This window comes from Gigantopelta aegis, chromosome 11 (genome assembly GCF_016097555.1).
Source record: "Gigantopelta aegis isolate Gae_Host chromosome 11, Gae_host_genome, whole genome shotgun sequence".
NCBI classification, from domain to species: Eukaryota; Metazoa; Mollusca; class Gastropoda; order Neomphalida; family Peltospiridae; genus Gigantopelta; species Gigantopelta aegis.
The window spans coordinates 28,410,691-28,430,698 of record NC_054709.1 but is presented as its reverse complement, the minus strand read 5'-3'; the positions used below and the strand labels follow the sequence as shown (position 1 = coordinate 28,430,698).

Here is a 20,008-nt window from a genome sequence, read left to right as displayed (position 1 = left end):
CAAACATCTCAGTGGTTCATATAGCTAACATCCAAACATCTCAGTGGTTCATATAGCTAACATTCAAACATCAGAGTGGTTCATCTAGCTAACATCCAAACATCTCAGTGGTTCATATAGCTGACATCCAAACATCTCAGTGGTTCATATAGCTAACATTCAAACATCTGAGTGGTTCATCTAGCTAACATCCAAACATCTGAGTGGTTCATATAGCTAACATTCAAACATCTGAGTGGTTCATATAGCTAACATCCAAACATCTCAGTGGTTCATATAGCTAACATTCAAACATCTGAGTGGTTCATCTAGCTAACATCCAAAAATCTCAGTGGTTCATCTAGCTAAGATCAAAACATGAATGGTTCATATAGCTAACATCCAAACATCTCAGTGGTTCATATAGCTAACATCCAAACATCTGAGTGGTTCATATAGCTAACATCAAAACATCTCAGTGGTTCATATAGCTAACATCCAAACATTTGAGTGGTTCATCTTGCTAAGATCAAAACATGAATGATTCATATAGCTAACATCCAAACATCTGAGTGGTTCATATAGGTAACATCCAAACATCTCAGTGGTTCATATAGCTAACATCCAAACATCTCAGTGGTTCATATAACTAACTAATCTAACCAAGTTAACTTCATAGTGGTTCATCTAACTTAAACTAACGTGCAAGTGGTTCATCTACGGTAACTTAAACTAACGTCCAAGTGGTTCATCTAACTTAAACTAACGTCCAAGTGGTTCATCTAACTTAAACTAACGTCCAAGTGGTTCATCTAACTTAAACTAACGTGCAAGTGGTTCATCTACGGTAACTTAAACTAACGTCCAAGTGGTTCATCTAACTTAAACTAACGTCCAAGTGGTTCATCTAACTTAAACTAACGTCCAAGTGGTTCATCTAACTTAAACTAACGTCCAAGTGGTTCATCTACGGTAACTTAAACTAACGTCCAAGTGGTTCATCTACGGTAACTTAAACTAACGTCCAAGTGGTTCATCTAACTTAAACTAACGTCCAAGTGGTTCATCTACGGTAACTTAAACTAACGTCCAAGTGGTTCATCTAACTTAAACTAACGTCCAAGTGGTTCATCTAACTTAAACTAACGTGCAAGTGGTTCATCTAACTTAAACTAACGTCCAAGTGGTTCATCTAACTTAAACTAACGTCCAAGTGGTTCATCTAACTTAAACTAACGTCCAAGTGGTTCATCTAACTTAAACTAACGTCCAAGTGGTTCATCTAACTTAAACTAACGTCCAAGTGGTTCATCTACGGTAACTTAAACTAACGTCCAAGTGGTTCATCTAACTTAAACTAACGTCCAAGTGGTTCATCTAACTTAAACTAAGTCCAAGTGGTTCATCTAACTTAAACTAACGTGCAAGTGGTTCATCTAACTTAAACTAACGTCCAAGTGGTTCATCTACGGTAACTTAAACTAACGTCCAAGTGGTTCATCTAACTTAAACTAACGTCCAAGTGGTTCATCTAACTTAAACTAACGTGCAAGTGGTTCATCTAACTTAAACTAACGTGCAAGTGGTTCATCTACGGTAACTTAAACTAACGTCCAAGTGGTTCATCTAACTTAAACTAACGTCCAAGTGGTTCATAGAGTTGAAGCCATATTAATGGAATCCTTTCTTCATCAAAAACAGGTTAATAGTAACTCGAAACAACGTCATAGTATCAGTTCACTCAGTGCATCGATTATTGTTTTGTTGTACTCAAAGGCCATGGTATGTGCTATCTTGTCTAGAAAAATACTTAATTATCACATGCTGCTAATGAAAAAATGTAGCAGGTTTTTTTTTCTGAAGACTACATGTCAAAATTAACAAATGTTTGACATCCATTAGTCAGTGATTAATAAATCGACATGCTCTACTGGTGTCGTTAAATAAAATAAACTTTACTGGAGTCAAAGGCTGGTATGTGCTGTCTTGTTTGTAAAGAAAAGTATCAAAGATCCCTTAATGCTAATAACAAAAGTACTAAGTAGTTGTAGTGGCAGTAACACTCTAAACCATATGTTATAGTAATAATAAATTCTCCATCTGTAATCAAAGGCTGTGGTATGTGCTGTCCTGTGTAGAGAGTGCTTACAAAATATCTCTTAATGCTGATATTAGCGTACTGTGTAGTCCTAGTGACAATAACACTAAATCATATATTATATTTATAGATGCAGGACCTGTAATCAAAGGCTGTGGTTTGTGTTGTCCTGTCTGGTGGAATACATTATGCATATAAAATACACCTTGATGTCACGGAGACAAAAAATAATTTTGATCTTTGAAGTGGCAGCAAGCTTCAATCATGTATTAAAATAATTACCATAGATTTTACATGTGTGATCAAAGGATGATGGTGTGTGCTGTCCTGTCTGTGGGTAAGTATTTATATGTACATGTAGTAGAGTAGCCTAACTCAGAACACCTTTGTAACCTCTTGAAGTTAAACTCTGAAAGCAGTGCCCACGGAGTATATTTAAAATGGGGTTTGGGGTAGGGTAACTTTCTGTGCGATGGTCTGTGGGGTCCAGAACCTGTTATTGGGGGGGGGGGGGGGTGTTGAATTTTGAATTTCAGGTGTTCAAATGTGGTATTTTCAGCCTTCTAAGTACAGTAACAGGGGAAAATGGGGAATCCTTGCACTCCCCCCCCCCCCCCCCCCCCCCCCTCCAACACACACACACACTTTTCCCCTGTTCCACAACCCCTGGAAAGGTGAATTCTACACCAAACAGCTGATGGAGAATGCAGGTAGTGATCTATGCTGGTTAAACCACCACCACCACCCTAACTTTTGATAATGGAATTGATATTAAAATTTACCTCAGTTATTTTTGCAATAAACTGTATGACTCGGCGTAGAGACTGATACAAAAAAAAATCTGCACATAATTTTTTTTGTTTTTTTTGTTCATACTTGCATGAACCGAAACATAAATACGGCCAAATCTTATGATTAAATTTTTGTACATAATTTCACAATACATGTCTGAATTTGTTTTGTTTAGCATTAGTATTGTTTGTGTAAACTTTAATGGCATAGGAATGCAAACATTCACTTGCTTTTATTTGAATGAGGTGATTGCCAAATGAAGATACACATGTATTTGGTAAATGATGTTATTTTGATAAGCGATGTCATTTTTGCTGATCTTTGCTCTGTGCATTTTGACAACTCATTTGGTCATTATGAAAGAAATAGTCCTAAGTTGTGTTGTTCAGTTTATATTTCATGAAAGTGTCAGACATGTACACAGGGGAACCATTTAATGTTTGTTGACAAATGTAGACCAAACTTTGTAAGTTTTTGACATGAAGTTTAGTACAATGCAACTTAGCTTGACCTTAAATAAATAACATATTCCCCTTAAGATAGTAGACTGGTCCAAACATCCCAACAGCCAATGGGATGGCTTCAAATCTTCCAATGGCTCCTCTGCTTCCTGTTCGGTCACAGGTCATATGACCGAAGCTTCCTGTGTTTAGTCTTTATAGCATTTTCCATTAATTTACCACATAAAAACTGTACAGTATTATAAGTTTTATAATTTGTGTCTTACTTTTATTGCTTTTTCTATGTCTTCCATGTGTTTTGTTTAGAATTTCTAAATATAGTTGCCTGAATAATCTGGCTAGTTGCAAAAAAAAGAAGGTAATAGCATAGGGAGACCAGTTTCGGTGAGCATAAGCACTGGGTTCTAAAGCATATCAGTATTTATAAACAGACAGGTGTTATCCACATATCCTTTTTAGTAGTATTTCTTCTCTTCAAATAAACACCTTAAACTGGCTGCTATGTAGCAGAGTTTTCTGCACGTGCGTCAAGAACTATAGGATGTATCAGTCGTAAATATTGTTAACTATGCGACCTGTTTCAGTGAGTGAAAATGTTTACAGTCAAAACTTTCCAAAACAAAACTTTTCAGTGTTTTATCACAATGGAGTCCTCGGGAACCAATATTAACATAAACTGTATTTTGTTATTATAACTTTTTTTAAAATAAATTCATGTTTGTTAAAAACAAAATTTAGATTGTTCTAATGCCCACAGTGATTTTAATTTCACAATTTATAAAAATTTAAAAAGATTATTAACTTTGTTCAGAATGTGAACAGATGTGCAATAGATTGATTAATTTATTTTTCATTGCATAATAATTTTCATTGGCTTAAATAAAAAATGTGTGATTCAATAAAAATACATTTCTATATCTTTTTTTACATAATATGACTTGTTTTTGTTTGTACTTTTTAAAAAACCCCATATTTCACTTAACGTTGAGTTTATATTTTGTTCTGGTCCCCATGATGTCAACACAACGATGTTCATGTGACTTAAATAACTAGGTAGCAGTACAGTTGATGACTGACAAAAATATGTTTTAAAATAGTTTCTTTCAACTTAGTCTTTGAAAATAATAGAAAAAGGGTACTAAGAAATATGCCATGTTTATAACTGGAATAGGTTCAATCTTGATTTCTTTGCTCATTTTAACTTGAATTTTACAAATATTTTTTGTGAATGTGACAGACATTTGTTTACTTTCCCCATACAAAAGTCAACGATGTCAGAAGTCTTGAAATGTGCGTTCTGTTGCATACAAACCACACACCCACCAAAACGGGGGTCTCACCAAAACAGGGCCATGGACGATATACTCATGTCACCTTTGTCTGTGCGGCACAAAAGTCTGTGCACATTAATTACGTTACATGACGTCTTGAAACAAGTGTCGGGGTATGTTTGTAAACAACCAAACAACATTAATTTAATTCATAAAACCATTGTTAAAACAACACATCTTGATTGTGAATATATGTATAAAACTGGTAGATAACAATTTGATTAAAAATAAACTCTGAATTAATGCACTAAAACTATACATTTGTCAGCCTAGATAACATGTTTTTCTATCACCTGTTAACACGTGTCTGTCAACGCTGTAATGATCAACCTTGTATATCAACTTACACACGTTTACATAGAAACTTCAATACATACCTTGTTGAAATTTATGAATCCATAAATGAAATGAATGTTTTATTTTATCCAAGCATACTTTGAATTTCCCTCCGAGTGACACAGTGCAAAATGGCTGCACACAGACTTTGAAGTTTGCACTTATGGCATGGCCTATTTTAGCTATAGTCTGTTTCAAAATTATCATTGATTGTCCTATATGTCTAATGAACACTATTTGTGCTCATTTACAGTTAATAACAGACAACGTGTGTGGAATAATGTCTGTTGGAAGGTGTAAATAAAAGACCCCTTGCTGCTTTATTAATAAGAGTAGCCTGTGTGGCAGCAGTGGGTATTCATTGAAACCTCTCAAAACCGGACCCTCTATAAACCGGAATCTGTATAGAACTTAACCTATCTATAAATATAAACCATATTCATCTTAAACCGGACATACATCTTGGTCCCAATGGTTTCACTGTAACTTTTTTTCTCTCTGAAACCAAATGTCAAAATGGCCGCATGGTTAACACCAAGGTGTTGTATTTTTAAAACGTGATGAGATTTCATGAAACAAACATTCCTTTCCTTTCCTGTTACACTTTCGCTTATTACTACTGAATCGTTAATAACTTGTCATGTTTTTTATTTGCAGAGGACAGAAAAGCTTTGTTATTACACGTAAGTAGGTGACGAACATTTCACTTATGTTGTTTCTGACATCTGCGATTCTCATTATTTTATCAAGACCAGATGAAATTAAGATTCTACCTAGATCCAAGCTATGTTGACAGATCACCATTCATTCATATATTTCCGTTCAGCCCAGTGGTAAAGCGCTCACTCGATGTGCGGTCGGTCTGGGATCGATCCTCGTTGGTGGGCTCATTGGTCTATTTCTCATTCCAGCCAGTGCTCCACGACTGGTATATTGAAGGCTGTGGTATGTGCTACCCTGTCTGTGGGATGGTGCATATAAAAGATCCGTTGCTGCAAATTGAAAAGAGTAGCCCATGAAGTGGCAACAGTTGGTTTCTTCTTTCAATATCCGTGTGGTCCTTAACCATATGTCCGACGCCATATAACAGTAAATAAAATGTGTTGAGTGCGTTGTTAAATAAAACATTCCTTCTTCTTCACTACATGCTAAATTTTATTACGTACCCATGTAATCTTACTATAGTAATAAAGACCATTCTGACTGCAGTAAAAAAATATTTTAATGAACAAATGCGTTCTACGTGTTCACCCGAATGACATCATGTTCCTAGCCAGGATGCTTAGCATTCCATCGAATCCATAAAATTCAACTAACTTTCCAGATGCAGTAACTTGTGTTATTTAATTAAACTTCTGTTAATAATAATATAGAAAGGTTGTATGCTATGCTCTCTCGTGGTACATGTATTATCTTTCATTTCAACTCACTTTTGTGCTTATATCCAATTGCGGTTCAAGCACGCTGTCCTGGGCACACACCTTAGCTGTCCAGGCTGTCTGTCCAGGACAGTGAGTTAGTTGTTAGTGATTAGTGAGAGAAAAAAGGGTCTAGTGGTCTTACACATATCCATTGAGTCGTTAAAACTCGCTCTGGTTGGGAGCTGGTACCGGGCTGCGAACCCTGTACCTACCAGCTTTGTGCCCGATGATGTAACCATGCCACAAACCGAGGCCGGTATCGCAAAATTAATGTTGGAGCATGGTGGTGTTATTTTATTTTAAATTTTTTTTCTTTAAGCATAGATTGGACAATGTGCTCTAGTTAAACAAAACAAACTTTAACTTTCTGATGACTCTGGTTATGTTGGAAGGAATTGTTTCATTTTCATTCATTGATGCGTGTGTGTGTGTAATAAATAGAATACTACACTCCTAAGAGACTGTTTATATTACAGTGTGTGTGTTTCTCACACTGTATGATAGAAAACACAGGTATAATATTAATCTTCCTCACAGTAACTTGTTTAGTTTTCTCCATTTAAAACAAAAATATGTGTCATAAATTAAATATACATTTCCTTTAAAATGTGAAATATAAGTAGCCTGTCACATATATATCAAGAAGATAATATCTTATTGACAATTAATTATCGGTTACTAATTAAAAAGTAGGAAGTTCCCTGCTTATGATATGTATGTTCGACAATTCATATAAACGTTCCGTTTGCTTTTACAAAGATACAGACGTGTATTTTTATTTACTGTTGTAATTTCGTTTTGCAGACTTGTGGGGTTATATCTGAGAAGACAAGCAAGATGTGTACACGGTACAGTTAAACTACATGTATTTCTCAGTCTGTATCTGTGGCTGTAGACAATATATACCACCATATTTTTCTAGTGTACAGCAGTGGTGGATCCAGAAAATCCATTGGGGGGGGGGGGGGGGGCGGCAATGACATGAGGCAGAATGCCACGGGAACTTTGGGGGGTTTGGAGAGGGATCGTAAAAAAAAAAAAAAATTAATATATAATAAAATTATAACTCACAAAATTTTGGGGGGGGGGGGGGGCCACAGGCCCCTGGCCGCCGCCGCCCCCCCCCCCCCCCCCCGATCCACCTCTGTACGGTATATTGCACTTATATACTACTCAAAAGAATTTAAGGGTCAGACGATATTTTCGACATTATTTTCTGAATGTCAATTATATTAGCTAGACCATAATGTCACACATGGTATTGTTCCATTTTGACGAAAGTGGGTCTAAGCAACCCATAAATGAATTAAAATCCACTGTCATTGACACTGTCGACTAGTTCTAATGGCGAAAACATGCTTACATTTGCACGTAAATTAGGGCGAAAGCGAAAGGTCTGCTAAGTGCCATAACTTGCTTCTTCACAAAGTGCTTCATTTGCACACTTTGCACGTGTATTCCATGTTCCCAATGCTGAATTTCCGTGTAATTGGAGCTTGTGTTCGTGTACGGTGCACACTCCAAATTCGACAATGGTACGACTTCAACTGACTATCGAAGATCGAGGAAGGGCTATTGCTTGGCTTCAGGATGGCAATACGCAAAGAAATGTTGCTCTGAGACTTGGTGTCAGTCAGAGTGTCGTTGGCCGACTGTGGCAACGGTACCAAGCAACGAATTCTGTTCGAAATCGTCCACGTTCGGGAAGACCCCGAAGCACTACAAATAGAGAGGACCGCTACATCACCAATATGGCTCTACGTCAACGCACAACCACTGCACGCCGATTACGTGACAATCTGCGGACTGCAACTGGAACTCGAGTGTCTGATCAAACCATACGCAATCGTCTGAGAGCCAATAATCTATGCTGCCGTCGCCAGGCTGTTCGACCACCATGTCACAGAACGGCCAGACGTCACTGGTGCACGCTTCATCTGCGGTGGCAACGTGTTCAGTGGGGTCGAGTGCTGTTCACTGATGAGTCCAGGTTTAGTCTCCAGTTCAACGACGGTCGGGTTCGTGTCTACAGACGTCCTGGGGAGCGCTTCGCTGACGTTAACGTTAGACAATGTCACCGGTTCGGTGGTGGCAGCGTCATGGTGTGGGGCGGCATCTCTATCCACCACAGGACCCCCCTCTATGTGGTGGATGGCAATCTGAATGGAATCCGCTATCTGAATGAGATTATCCGGCCGTTGGTTCTCCCAGGCCTTCAGCAGATTGGCGGCGGGGCAGTTCTGCAGGATGACAATGCCAGACCCCACCGCGCCAGGGTGGTAACGGACTTTCTCAGACAACAAGGTATCACCCGCTGTCTCCACTTCATGGGCTACTCTTTTCGATTAGCAGCAAGGGATTTTTTATATGCACCATCCCATAGACAGGATAGCAGATACCACGGCCTTTGATATACCAGTCATGGTGCACTGGCTATGTGTTGAGTGTGTCGTTAAATAAAACATTTCTTTCTTTCTTTCATACATTGTATTGAAATATTTTGGAATTCATGAAGTGACGACATTGGGTTTCCTGTCTCAATATCTATGTGGTCCTTAACCATATGTTTGATGCCATATAACCGTATATAAAAAAAAGTGTGTTGAGTGCGTCGTTAAATAAAACATTTCCTTCCTTCCTTCCTTCCTTCCTTCCTCAATATCTGTTTGGTCCTTAACCATATGTCTGGCACCATATAACCATAAATACAATGTGTTGAGTGCATCATTAAATAAAACATTTCTTTCTTTCTTTCATACATTGTATTGAAATATTTTGGAATTAAAAAATATTTTTTTGCTTTCTTTTTAAACTGCAAAAAGTGTTGACATGTTGCAGAATGATTTGTTTGTTAACAGGTCGGTGCGGTGTCCTCAGCACACTGATGAACAGAGACGTCAAGTGAGAATCACACTCCTCAGATCAGCCAGGTAATCGGGCAGGGCACTGCTCTAGTCGGTTTTGTTTAACGGCACCACTAGAGCACATTAATTTATCAATCGCCAGCTATTGGATGTCAAACATTTGGTAATTCTGACATTTTTTCATTAGCTAAAACTTATCACTGCTCTAGTCGTCGTCATCTTCTTTTTAATTATTTTCGTGCTTATATCCAATTAAGCTTCAAGCATGCTGTACTGGGCACACACCTCAGTTATCTGGGCTGTCTGTCCAAGCCAATGGGTTAGTTGTTAGTTGGTTACTGAGAGAGGAGAGGGTGTAGTGGTCTTACACATACCCATTGAGTCGTTAAAAATGTCCTCTAGTGGTGTCGTTAAACAAAACAACTTTCTTCTTTTTTATTTTGGCAAATATACATAGGTCCATATATGTATAGCAATTAGTGATGTTCCAATGATCGATTACAATCAAAAATTGATCGGATTGGCTCTTACAATGTGATGATCGATTATAAAATCAATAATCGATTGTGTGGGAAACTGTTAATTGTAACTGATCCTCCAGTTTAGATGATAACACTGATGGACATTATACAGTGGTTTGGGTTTCCAATTTTATGTGTCATACATTCAAAATTACATTAAATAGTTAATGAAGGAAAAATTAGTCATTTGCAGGGTGCACACGACAATAGGTACATGGTCCTTGGGCTCAAAGCTATGTTATTGTCATGGAATTCTAACCGATTGTGTAATCGAAAGTTGATCGGTTGGTGCCAACCAGTTGTCTGTGGGATTGATGAATAAATCCCAACCGATTCCCATCACTAATAGCAATTTGCCAAATTCGAAAAGCGGTTGTTGTTTGTATGGTATAGCTATTTTCAAAAATAAATTCTCTATAGTTAAATGTCCGTTTGAATTTGGTCAGATGACTCCAATAAAATTTACCAAATTGATCTTAATTTTGGCGTACACTCATGTCACTCTGCGTGGCACAAAAGTCTGCGCACGTTAATGATGTTACAGAGTCTTGAAACCCGCTGTCTCCACTTCATGGGCTACTCTTTTCGATTAGCAGCAAGGGATTTTTTATATGCACCATCCCATAGACAGGATAGCAGATACCACGGCCTTTGATATACCAGTCATGGTGCACTGGCTATGTGTTGAGTGTGTCGTTAAATAAAACATTTCTTTCTTTCTTTCATACATTGTATTGAAATATTTTGGAATTCATGAAGGGACGACATTGGGTTTCCTGTCTCAATATCTATGTGGTCCTTAACCATATGTTTGATGCCATATAACCGTATATAAAAAAAAATGTGTTGAGTGCGTCGTTAAATAAAACATTTCCTTCCTTCCTTCCTTCCTTCCTTCCTCAATATCTGTTTGGTCCTTAACCATATGTCTGGCACCATATAACCATAAATACAATGTGTTGAGTGCATCATTAAATAAAACATTTCTTTCTTTCTTTCATACATTGTATTGAAATATTTTGGAATTAAAAAATATTTTTTTGCTTTCTTTTTAAACTGCAAAAAGTGTTGACATGTTGCAGAATGATTTGTTTGTTAACAGGTCGGTGCGGTGTCCTCAGCACACTGATGAACAGAGACGTCAAGTGAGAATCACACTCCTCAGATCAGCCAGGTAATCGGGCAGGGCACTGCTCTAGTCGGTTTTGTTTAACGGCACCACTAGAGCACATTAATTTATCAATCGCCAGCTATTGGATGTCAAACATTTGGTAATTCTGACATTTTTTCATTAGCTAAAACTTATCACTGCTCTAGTCGTCGTCATCTTCTTTTTAATTATTTTCGTGCTTATATCCAATTAAGCTTCAAGCATGCTGTACTGGGCACACACCTCAGTTATCTGGGCTGTCTGTCCAAGCCAATGGGTTAGTTGTTAGTTGGTTACTGAGAGAGGAGAGGGTGTAGTGGTCTTACACATACCCATTGAGTCGTTAAAAATGTCCTCTAGTGGTGTCGTTAAACAAAACAACTTTCTTCTTTTTTATTTTGGCAAATATACATAGGTCCATATATGTATAGCAATTAGTGATGTTCCAATGATCGATTACAATCAAAAATTGATCGGATTGGCTCTTACAATGTGATGATCGATTATAAAAATCAATAATCGATTGTGTGGGAAAATGTTAATTGTAACTGATCCTCCAGTTTAGATGATAACACTGATGGAAATATACAGTGGTTTGGGTTTGTTTTTATGTGTACATCAATAAAAATTACATTAAATAGTTAATGAAGGTAAAATTAGTCATTTGCAGGGTGCACACGACAATAGGTACATGGTCCTTATAATTCAAAGCTATGTTATTGTCATGGAATTCTAACCGATTGTGTAATCGAAAGTTGATCGGTTGGTGCCAACCAGTTATAACCGATGATTGATGAAGAAATCCCAACCGATTCCCATCACTAATAGCAATTTGCCAAATTCGAAAAGCGGTTGTTGTTTGTATGTGTATAGCTATTTTCAAAAATAAATTCTCTTTAGTTAAATGTTATTTTGAATTTGGCTACAGATTTTTCAATAAAATTTACCAAATTGATCTTAATTTTTGGCGTACACTCATGTCACCTTAGTCTGCGTGGCACAAAAGTCTGCGCACGTTAATGATGTTACATTACGTCTTGAAACAAGTGTCGGGGTATGTAACTATGTTTGTAAACAAACAAACAACGTTAATTTAATTCACAAAACCGTTGTTAAAACAACACATCTTGATTGTGAATATACGTATAAAACTGGTCGATAACACTTTTATTGAAAAAAACTCTGAATTAATGCACTAAAAGTATACTTTTGCCAGCCTCGATCAACGTGTTTTTGTATCACCTGTCAACACGTGTCTGTCAACGTTGTAATGATCAACCTTACATATCAACTTACATAAAGTTACATAGAAGCTTCAATACATACCTTATTGTAATTTATGAATCCATAAATGAAATGAATCAGAATGTCTTATTTTATCTGTTGACGTAAACATCCAAGCATACTTTGAATTTCCCTCCGAGTGACACAATGCAAAATGGCTGCACACAGACTTTGAAGATTGCACTTACAGCATGGCCTATTTTAGCTATAGTCTGTTTCAAAATTATCATTGATTGTCCTATATGTTTAACGAACACTATTTGTGCTCATTTACAGTTAATAACAGACAATTTTTGTTGAATAATGATCAAATATTTTTACATTGGCTTTTTTTATCTTGTCATTTTGTGTTGTCCAAACTAAGGAGCATGGAACACCATTTATATTTATCTCATTTGCACAATCTAAATGTTTCTGAAACAGACTATAACAGGAAGTGTTTGTTATTTAGAACTTATAAAAGTTGGATCCATTGTTTGTTGCTGTTTTATGTAAACATTAGTGACAGAAGTGGTTGTTTTAATGTTTGCTGCGCAGACTTATGTGCCGTCATGCAGGCCAGTAAATGCAAGGGGGTTCCACTAAACATGCATTCATTACTTGAGTTTAAAAAACATTAAAATTAAAATAACTTTAGCTGTAACATGTTTATTGTTCCATTGTACTGTGGCAGTGAAATAAATATTTTTAAAGAAATATTTTAACTTTAAAATATAACACAAATGCTTAGGTGTGCAGACTTAGATGCCACCAGTGTACTGCTTAAACAGGACTTGAAATTAACAATTTGTCTCCCACAGCAATTTTTAAAAGAATTGCAAAGATTGAAACAGCCCACCGACGGCAATTTTGTGCCTGCCTATGGCAATTTTTTTTACAGCAAATAAACATGACTGAAAGGCTATCTTGTTACATGTAGACATCTTTTAAATGTGCAAATGTTAAATTTTGGCAGATAATGTACACCAGGTGTATACATTCCACCATTGTTGAGGAGCTTTATCGACAGCACAAAAGTGCCATTGGTGATGCTGTCTACCTACGGCAATTTATATCTCAACGATGGTAATTGCCGTCGGTGCCGCCATTAAGTTCGAGCCATGTTAAATCCTAAATATGCACAACATTTTACATTGACAGGTCATATGTAAATGGCACTTCAAAAATCAGTTGTTAGTCGATGTATCGTCCAGATTTTCTTTGTTTTTACTGATCTAAATTCACATATTTCAGTGGTACTGGAGACGACTTTGTTTTTACTGATCTAAATTCACATATTTCAGTGGTACTGGAGATGCAGAAGATATTCATGTCGACATCGACAGCTATGATGATGCGGAGAATCAGTCGCTACGGGAAACGCTTCAGTGGGAAGCTTCTTCCAATTCTTCCCCCGCCGATTCCAACTCCACCAATAACAGTAAGATATTTTGTTTTCTATCTACTAGCAGTAAGATTTGTTTTTCATTAATAACAGTAAACTTTTATTACCAATAACAGTAAGATTTTCAGTTCCATCAATAACAGTAAGATTTTCAGTTCCATCAATAACAGTAAGATTTTCAGTTCCATCAATAACACTAATTTTAAATAACGAATAACAGATTTTTATTTTTTAACAAGTAACAGTAAGATTTTAATTTTCATCAATAACAATAATTTCATTATTACCAATAACAGTAAGCTTTTCGTCAGTAATGTAGATTTTCATTATTAACAATAATAGTAACATTGTTAATTCCACCAATAACAGTAAGATGTTCAGTTCCCCACAGTAAGATTTTCAGTTCCACCAATAACAGTAAGATTTTCAATTCCCCCAATAACAGTAAGATGTTCAGTTCCCCACAGTAAGATTTTCAGTTCCACCAATAACAGTAAGATGTTCAATTCCCCCAATAACAGTAAGATGTTCAATCCCACCAATAACAGTAAGATGTTCAATTCCACCAATAACAGTAAGGTTTTCAGTTTCACCAATGACAGTAAGATTTTCAATTTCACCAATAACAGTACGATTTTCAATTCCCCCAATAACAGTAAGATGTTCAGTTCCACCAGTAACAGTAAGATTTTCAATTCCCCCAATAACAGTAAGATGTTCAGTTCCACCAATAACAGTAAGATGTTCAGTTCCCCACAGTAAGATTTTCAGTTCCACCAATAACAGTAAGATTTTCAATTCCCCCAATAACAGTAAGATGTTCAGTTCCCCACAGTAAGATTTTCAGTTCCACCAATAACAGTAAGATTTTCAATTCCCCCAATAACAGTAAGATTTTCAATTCCCCCAATAACAGTAAGATTTTCAGTTCCACCAATAACAGTAAGATTTTCAATTCCCCCAATAACAGTAAGATGTTCAGTTCCCCACAGTAAGATTTTCAGTTCCACCAATAACAGTAAGATTTTCAATTCCCCCAATAACAGTAAGATGTTCAGTTCCCCACAGTAAGATTTTCAGTTCCACCAATAACAGTAAGATTTTCAATTCCCCCAATAACAGTAAGATTTTCAGTTCCACCAATAACAGTAAGATTTTCAGTTCCACCAATAACAGTAAGATTTTCAATTCCCCCAATAACAGTAAGATTTTCAGTTCCACCAATAACAGTAAGATTTTCAGTTCCACCAATAACAGTAAGATTTTCAATCCCCCCAATAACAGTAAGATGTTCAATTCCACCAATAACAGTAAGATGTTCAGTTCCCCACAGTAAGATTTTCAGTTCCACCAATAACAGTAAGATTTTCAATTCCCCCAATAACAGTAAGATGTTCAGTTCCCCACAGTAAGATTTTCAGTTCCACCAATAACAGTAAGATTTTCAATTCCCCCAATAACAGTAAGATGTTCAGTTCCCCACAGTAAGATTTTCAGTTCCACCAATAACAGTAAGATTTTCAATTCCCCCAATAACAGTAAGATGTTCAGTTCCCCACAGTAAGATTTTCAGTTCCACCAATAACAGTAAGATGTTCAATTCCCCCAATAACAGTAAGATGTTCAATCCCACCAATAACAGTAAGATGTTCAATTCCACCAATAACAGTAAGGTTTTCAGTTTCACCAATGACAGTAAGATTTTCAATTTCACCAATAACAGTACGATTTTCAATTCCCCCAATAACAGTAAGATGTTCAGTTCCACCAATAACAGTAAGATTTTCAATTCCCCCAATAACAGTAAGATGTTCAATTCCACCAATAACAGTAAGATTTTCAGTTCCACCAATAACAATAAGATGTTCAATTCCCCCAATAACAGTAAGATTTTCAATCCCACCAATAACAGTAAGATTTTCTATTTTACCAATAGCAGTAAGATTTTCAATTCTACCAATAACAGTAAGATTTTCATTATTAACAATATCTGTAGGATTTTCAATTTCCCTCCAAAACAGTAAGATTTTCAACTTCACCAATAACAGTAAGATTTTTAATTCCACCAATAGCAGTAAGATTTTCATTACTAATAATGGTAGGATTTTCAACTCCACCAATAACAGTAAGATTTCCAATCCCACCAGTAACAGTAAGGTTTTCAATTCCCCCAATAACAGTAAGATTTTCAATCCCACCAATAACAGTAAGATTTTCAGGTCCATCATTAATTATAAAATTTTCATTTGTACTAGACCAGATGTAAAAACAACCATATGCTAGACTCCAAAGCCATAGTTTAAAATGTGCTGAGGTGTTGTTTAACAAATATTCCTTTCTTTTACCACACTGACATAATAATTAATTTCTCTTGTAGGTACAGGTTCAAGGAAGAGGACACGCAAACCATCGGGCTCAAAAGGAAATAAAAATAAAAAGTTGACGAAGTCTGGATCCGCGAATAATTTAAGTGGGAATAACAACTCCACTTTGTATGACTTCAGCTGAGAACCTCGGTTATTAGAGAACTGGCCGTAACACTTATTCACTGAATTGTACGCACCAAGTCTGATTTTTAAAGGTACTTTACTAGCAGACCTGTCAACCTTTAGTCGAGAGAAAGCAGGAGGTGTGTGTTGAAAAAGCAGGAGATTTTGTAAAAAAAAAACACCCAGATTTGTTTAATGCACACAATTGAACCCAAAATCGCAAGTGTTTTGTAAAAGTTATTACAATAAGTTACATGAACACTACATAATGTTGCATATACATGTTAACTGTAGATCTTGAAATTAATAAATAAATTAATTAATTAAAAAAAATATATATGTATTATTATTTTTTGTTTTAAGTTTAAATATTATTATTATTTAATACATATTGTTAAAAAATAACTTTTATTCAAAAATGCTAAGAACATAAACAAGAAATTAAAACATTAATTAGTATGTTTACAGTATTACACTTACAGGTTGCATCATCGTTATTTGTAGTTTTTGTACCTAAGTAACTAAAACAAATTTATACAAATCTTATAAATTAATATTAAGTTTTTACTATAATGAGGAACAGTGGCGTGGTACTTACTTAAAAATCATTATAATGATGCAATAAACATTGTATTTCCATTAATCATAAGTAAAACCTCATTACTGACATCGTGTGAAAATATACCAGAATTATACCCATTTCCGTGAGTAACTTTATGTCAGACACAACATTTATTAATTGTACAAAAATAATCTCTTGAAGTGTACAATTGTTACCAACATTTTACTGCACAAACTTACAAAATTAACTGACACAAGTATGTTCATACAGCTAATTGGTATTTTCGTTGTCTTGCTGTGACATGTGATTTTATTATGTTTTGTGTGTATCGCTGTCAACTCTGGGCCAGAGTCTGGCAGTTCAGACTCGTCATAGTTGCATTATGTAATCTAGTGTGAAGACGTTTTACAAGTCAGAGGCATTATTAGGACTAAATTGGATAGTTTTATGTATGGCAACACTGACAACAAACATAATAATACATCATTTTATAAACTCCATGTGCTTTTTTAACAATATAAATATCCCACATTTCTCACTTCGGCAAACATTAAACAGCCGGGACAATTCGGCCTGTTACATTCTCGGAAACCGAAATTAGCCGACGTTTTCCGAATGAGAGAAACAAAAAAATGTGGAGTTGCTTCCCTTATGTTTTTTTGGCAAATGTGCATAATTTTTTTTTTTTTATACTTACAAAAATATCATTTAACAGGAGAAATTGTCTCCCGCACAGGTTTGTGGGAGATTTGATCAAATGCCGGGAGGGTTGACAGGTCTGTTTACTAGCAGTGTTTCTTTAAAATATATGGTCGCAGACCCAAGTTTGAACTTGTGATTTCAGTTATCAAAAATGCTTCTAATAGTAAAACAAAATGTCACTGTTTAAAAACTAGGGTCTGTCACTTTAATAGTTACTAGAGAATTCTTTATGGCACTTATTAACTGAAATCTGATTTTTAAAGATCCATCACCCTCAAAATAATTAGAACAATATTTTTGTGAAGTATTTAAACTTCCTTGTTGAAATATTGTTCTTTGCACATTGTGTGTGCATTCAAATATCCCATCGGGTACAGAAGCAGTAGAATGTTGTGGGTTTTTTTCGTCTTTGTTGTAAACAATATAGGGCAGTGTGTTTTGGTGAGTGCGCTCAAAATGGTGTACATTAAATGTTAAATCGGTAGAAAGTACTTGTGATACTTTGCTTTTGTATCCTATGAATGTGCGAAAGTTGTTTTGTAAGTGTGTAAAAATAGCTTTTTATCTCTGAAAAACAGGATGTTTATTATGCTTGAAAATACAGTGGAATCTCTCCAAACCTGGGCTCATATTTTCAAATCTATCTTAGCACTACGATATCGTAAAACTGTTTTAGCATATGGCATGTGTTGTAGTGATGTCATAACCTATGATGGTTTTACGATATCACAGTGCTAAGATAACTTCGAAAATCTGTAGCCAGTTGACTGTTGATAATTATCATGGGAGGATAAATTCAGTCTTGTTGATAGTGATGAAAGAAATTGTAAAATGGAGTAATATTGCTAATGCTCATGTGTTTATCTGTTTGGTGTTTTGTGTTTGTTTTTTGGGACCTGTTTCGACTTTGTAGTGCTTCCGATTTGGTGAGAAGTGTTTGTTAATGAGAAAACAAATTAACATGACGTATGGATGTGCTGTTTGTATACATGCATTGTTTATTATTGAAACACTATTGTTGTTTACTGTACTTAAATGAATAAACCTGTTTGTTGTTTTCAGTTAGCTGTCTTGTTTTTATTTTTGTTTCGTAATAACACATAATACAAGTTCAAGTTTGTTTGTTTAACGACACCACAAGATTGAATGTTTAACGACACCCCAGCATGAAAAATATATTGGCTATTGGGTGTCAAACTATGGTAATGCAAACAAAGTGATGATCAACATCAATATAAAAATTCAAGATTTAAATAAAAACAGTGTAAAGAACTGTGTAAAAATACAAATATCACAGATAGATACTAACTTTTACTCAAAATTTCAATTGTGCTGTATTAGCCATTCTCAAAGAGAATGTTACACCCCTGCACCACGGTGAGGTTACAGCACGTGCAGGGGCGACGCCACGAGCACATTGATTTATTAATCATCGGCTATTGGATGTCATACATTTGGTAATTCTGACGTATTGTCTTGAGAGAAAACCTGCTACATTTTTCCCATTAGTAGCAAGGGATCTTTTATATGCAACATACCATAGACAGGATAGTACATACCACGGCCTTTGATATACCGGTGATGGTGCACTTGCTGGAACGAGAAATGGCCCAATGGCCCCACCGTTGGGGATTGATCCCAGAGCGACCGTGCATCGGGCGAGTGCTTTACCACTGGGCTACGACCCGCCCCAACACAATACATGTACATACTACATATAGGTGCATCTTCTTTCACTTACACAGACTTTAAATGACTATCCATTGCTAAGGCTTGGGATCGATCCCTGTTAGTGGGCCCACTGGGGGCTATAACCCGCCCCAACACAATACATGTACATACTACATATAGGTGCATCTTCTTTCACTTACACAGACTTTAAATGACTATCCATTGCTAAGACTTGGGATCGATCCCTGTTAGTGGGCCCACTAGGCATATAGGTGCATCTTCTTTCACTTACACAGACTTTAAATGACTATACCATTGCTGAATGGCGGATGATCCCTAGTGGGCCCAGGCTACGACCCGCCCCAACACAATACATGTACATACTACATATAGGTGCATCTTCTTTCACTTACACAGACTTTAAATAACTATCCATTGCTAAGACTTGGGATCGATCCCTGTTAGTGGGCCCATTGGGCTACATCCCGCCCCAACACAATACATGTACATACTACATATAGGTGCATCTTCTTTCACTTGCACAGACTTTAAATAGCTATCCATTGCTAAGGCTTGGGATCGATCCCTGTTAGTGGGCCCACTTGGCTACATCCCGCCCCAACACAATACATGTACATACTACATATAGGTGCATCTTCTTTCACTTACACAGACTTTAAATGACTATCCATTGCTAAGGCTTGGGATCGATCCCTGTTAGTGGGCCCACTGGGGGCTATAACCCACCCCAACACAATACATGTACATACTACATATAGGTGCATCTTCTTTCACTTACACAGACTTTAAATGACTATCCATTGCTAAGGCTTGGGATCGATCCCTGTTAGTGGGCCCACTGGGGGCTATAACCCGCCCCAACACAATACATGTACATACTACATATAGGTGCATCTTCTTTCACTTACACAGACTTTAAATGGCTATCCATTGCTAAGGCTT

The 20,008-nt window shown here is 36.3% G+C and overlaps 1 protein-coding gene across 4 annotated transcripts in view; it reads left to right on the top strand.

Annotated features, from left to right (window-relative positions):
- The window catches only part of LOC121385375 (ataxin-7-like protein 3), a 44,237-nt gene extending 27,483 nt beyond the window's left edge, over positions 1–16,754 (top strand). For 2 of the 4 annotated variants that reach the window (XM_041516038.1, XM_041516036.1), the window contains 5 exons: positions 5,655–5,680; positions 7,223–7,266; positions 10,906–10,977; positions 13,521–13,657; positions 15,999–16,754. In XM_041516038.1, the coding sequence (XP_041371972.1) occupies positions 5,655–5,680; positions 7,223–7,266; positions 10,906–10,977; positions 13,521–13,657; positions 15,999–16,129 (410 nt within the window). In that variant the 3' untranslated portion in view covers positions 16,130–16,754. Of the gene's footprint in view, positions 1–5,654; positions 5,681–7,222; positions 7,267–9,276; positions 9,349–10,905; positions 10,978–13,520; positions 13,658–15,998 lie in introns of all 4 variants that reach the window. The other 2 variants (XM_041516040.1, XM_041516037.1) reach the window with 1 other exon arrangement.
- Positions 16,755–20,008: the final 3,254 nt, after the last annotated feature.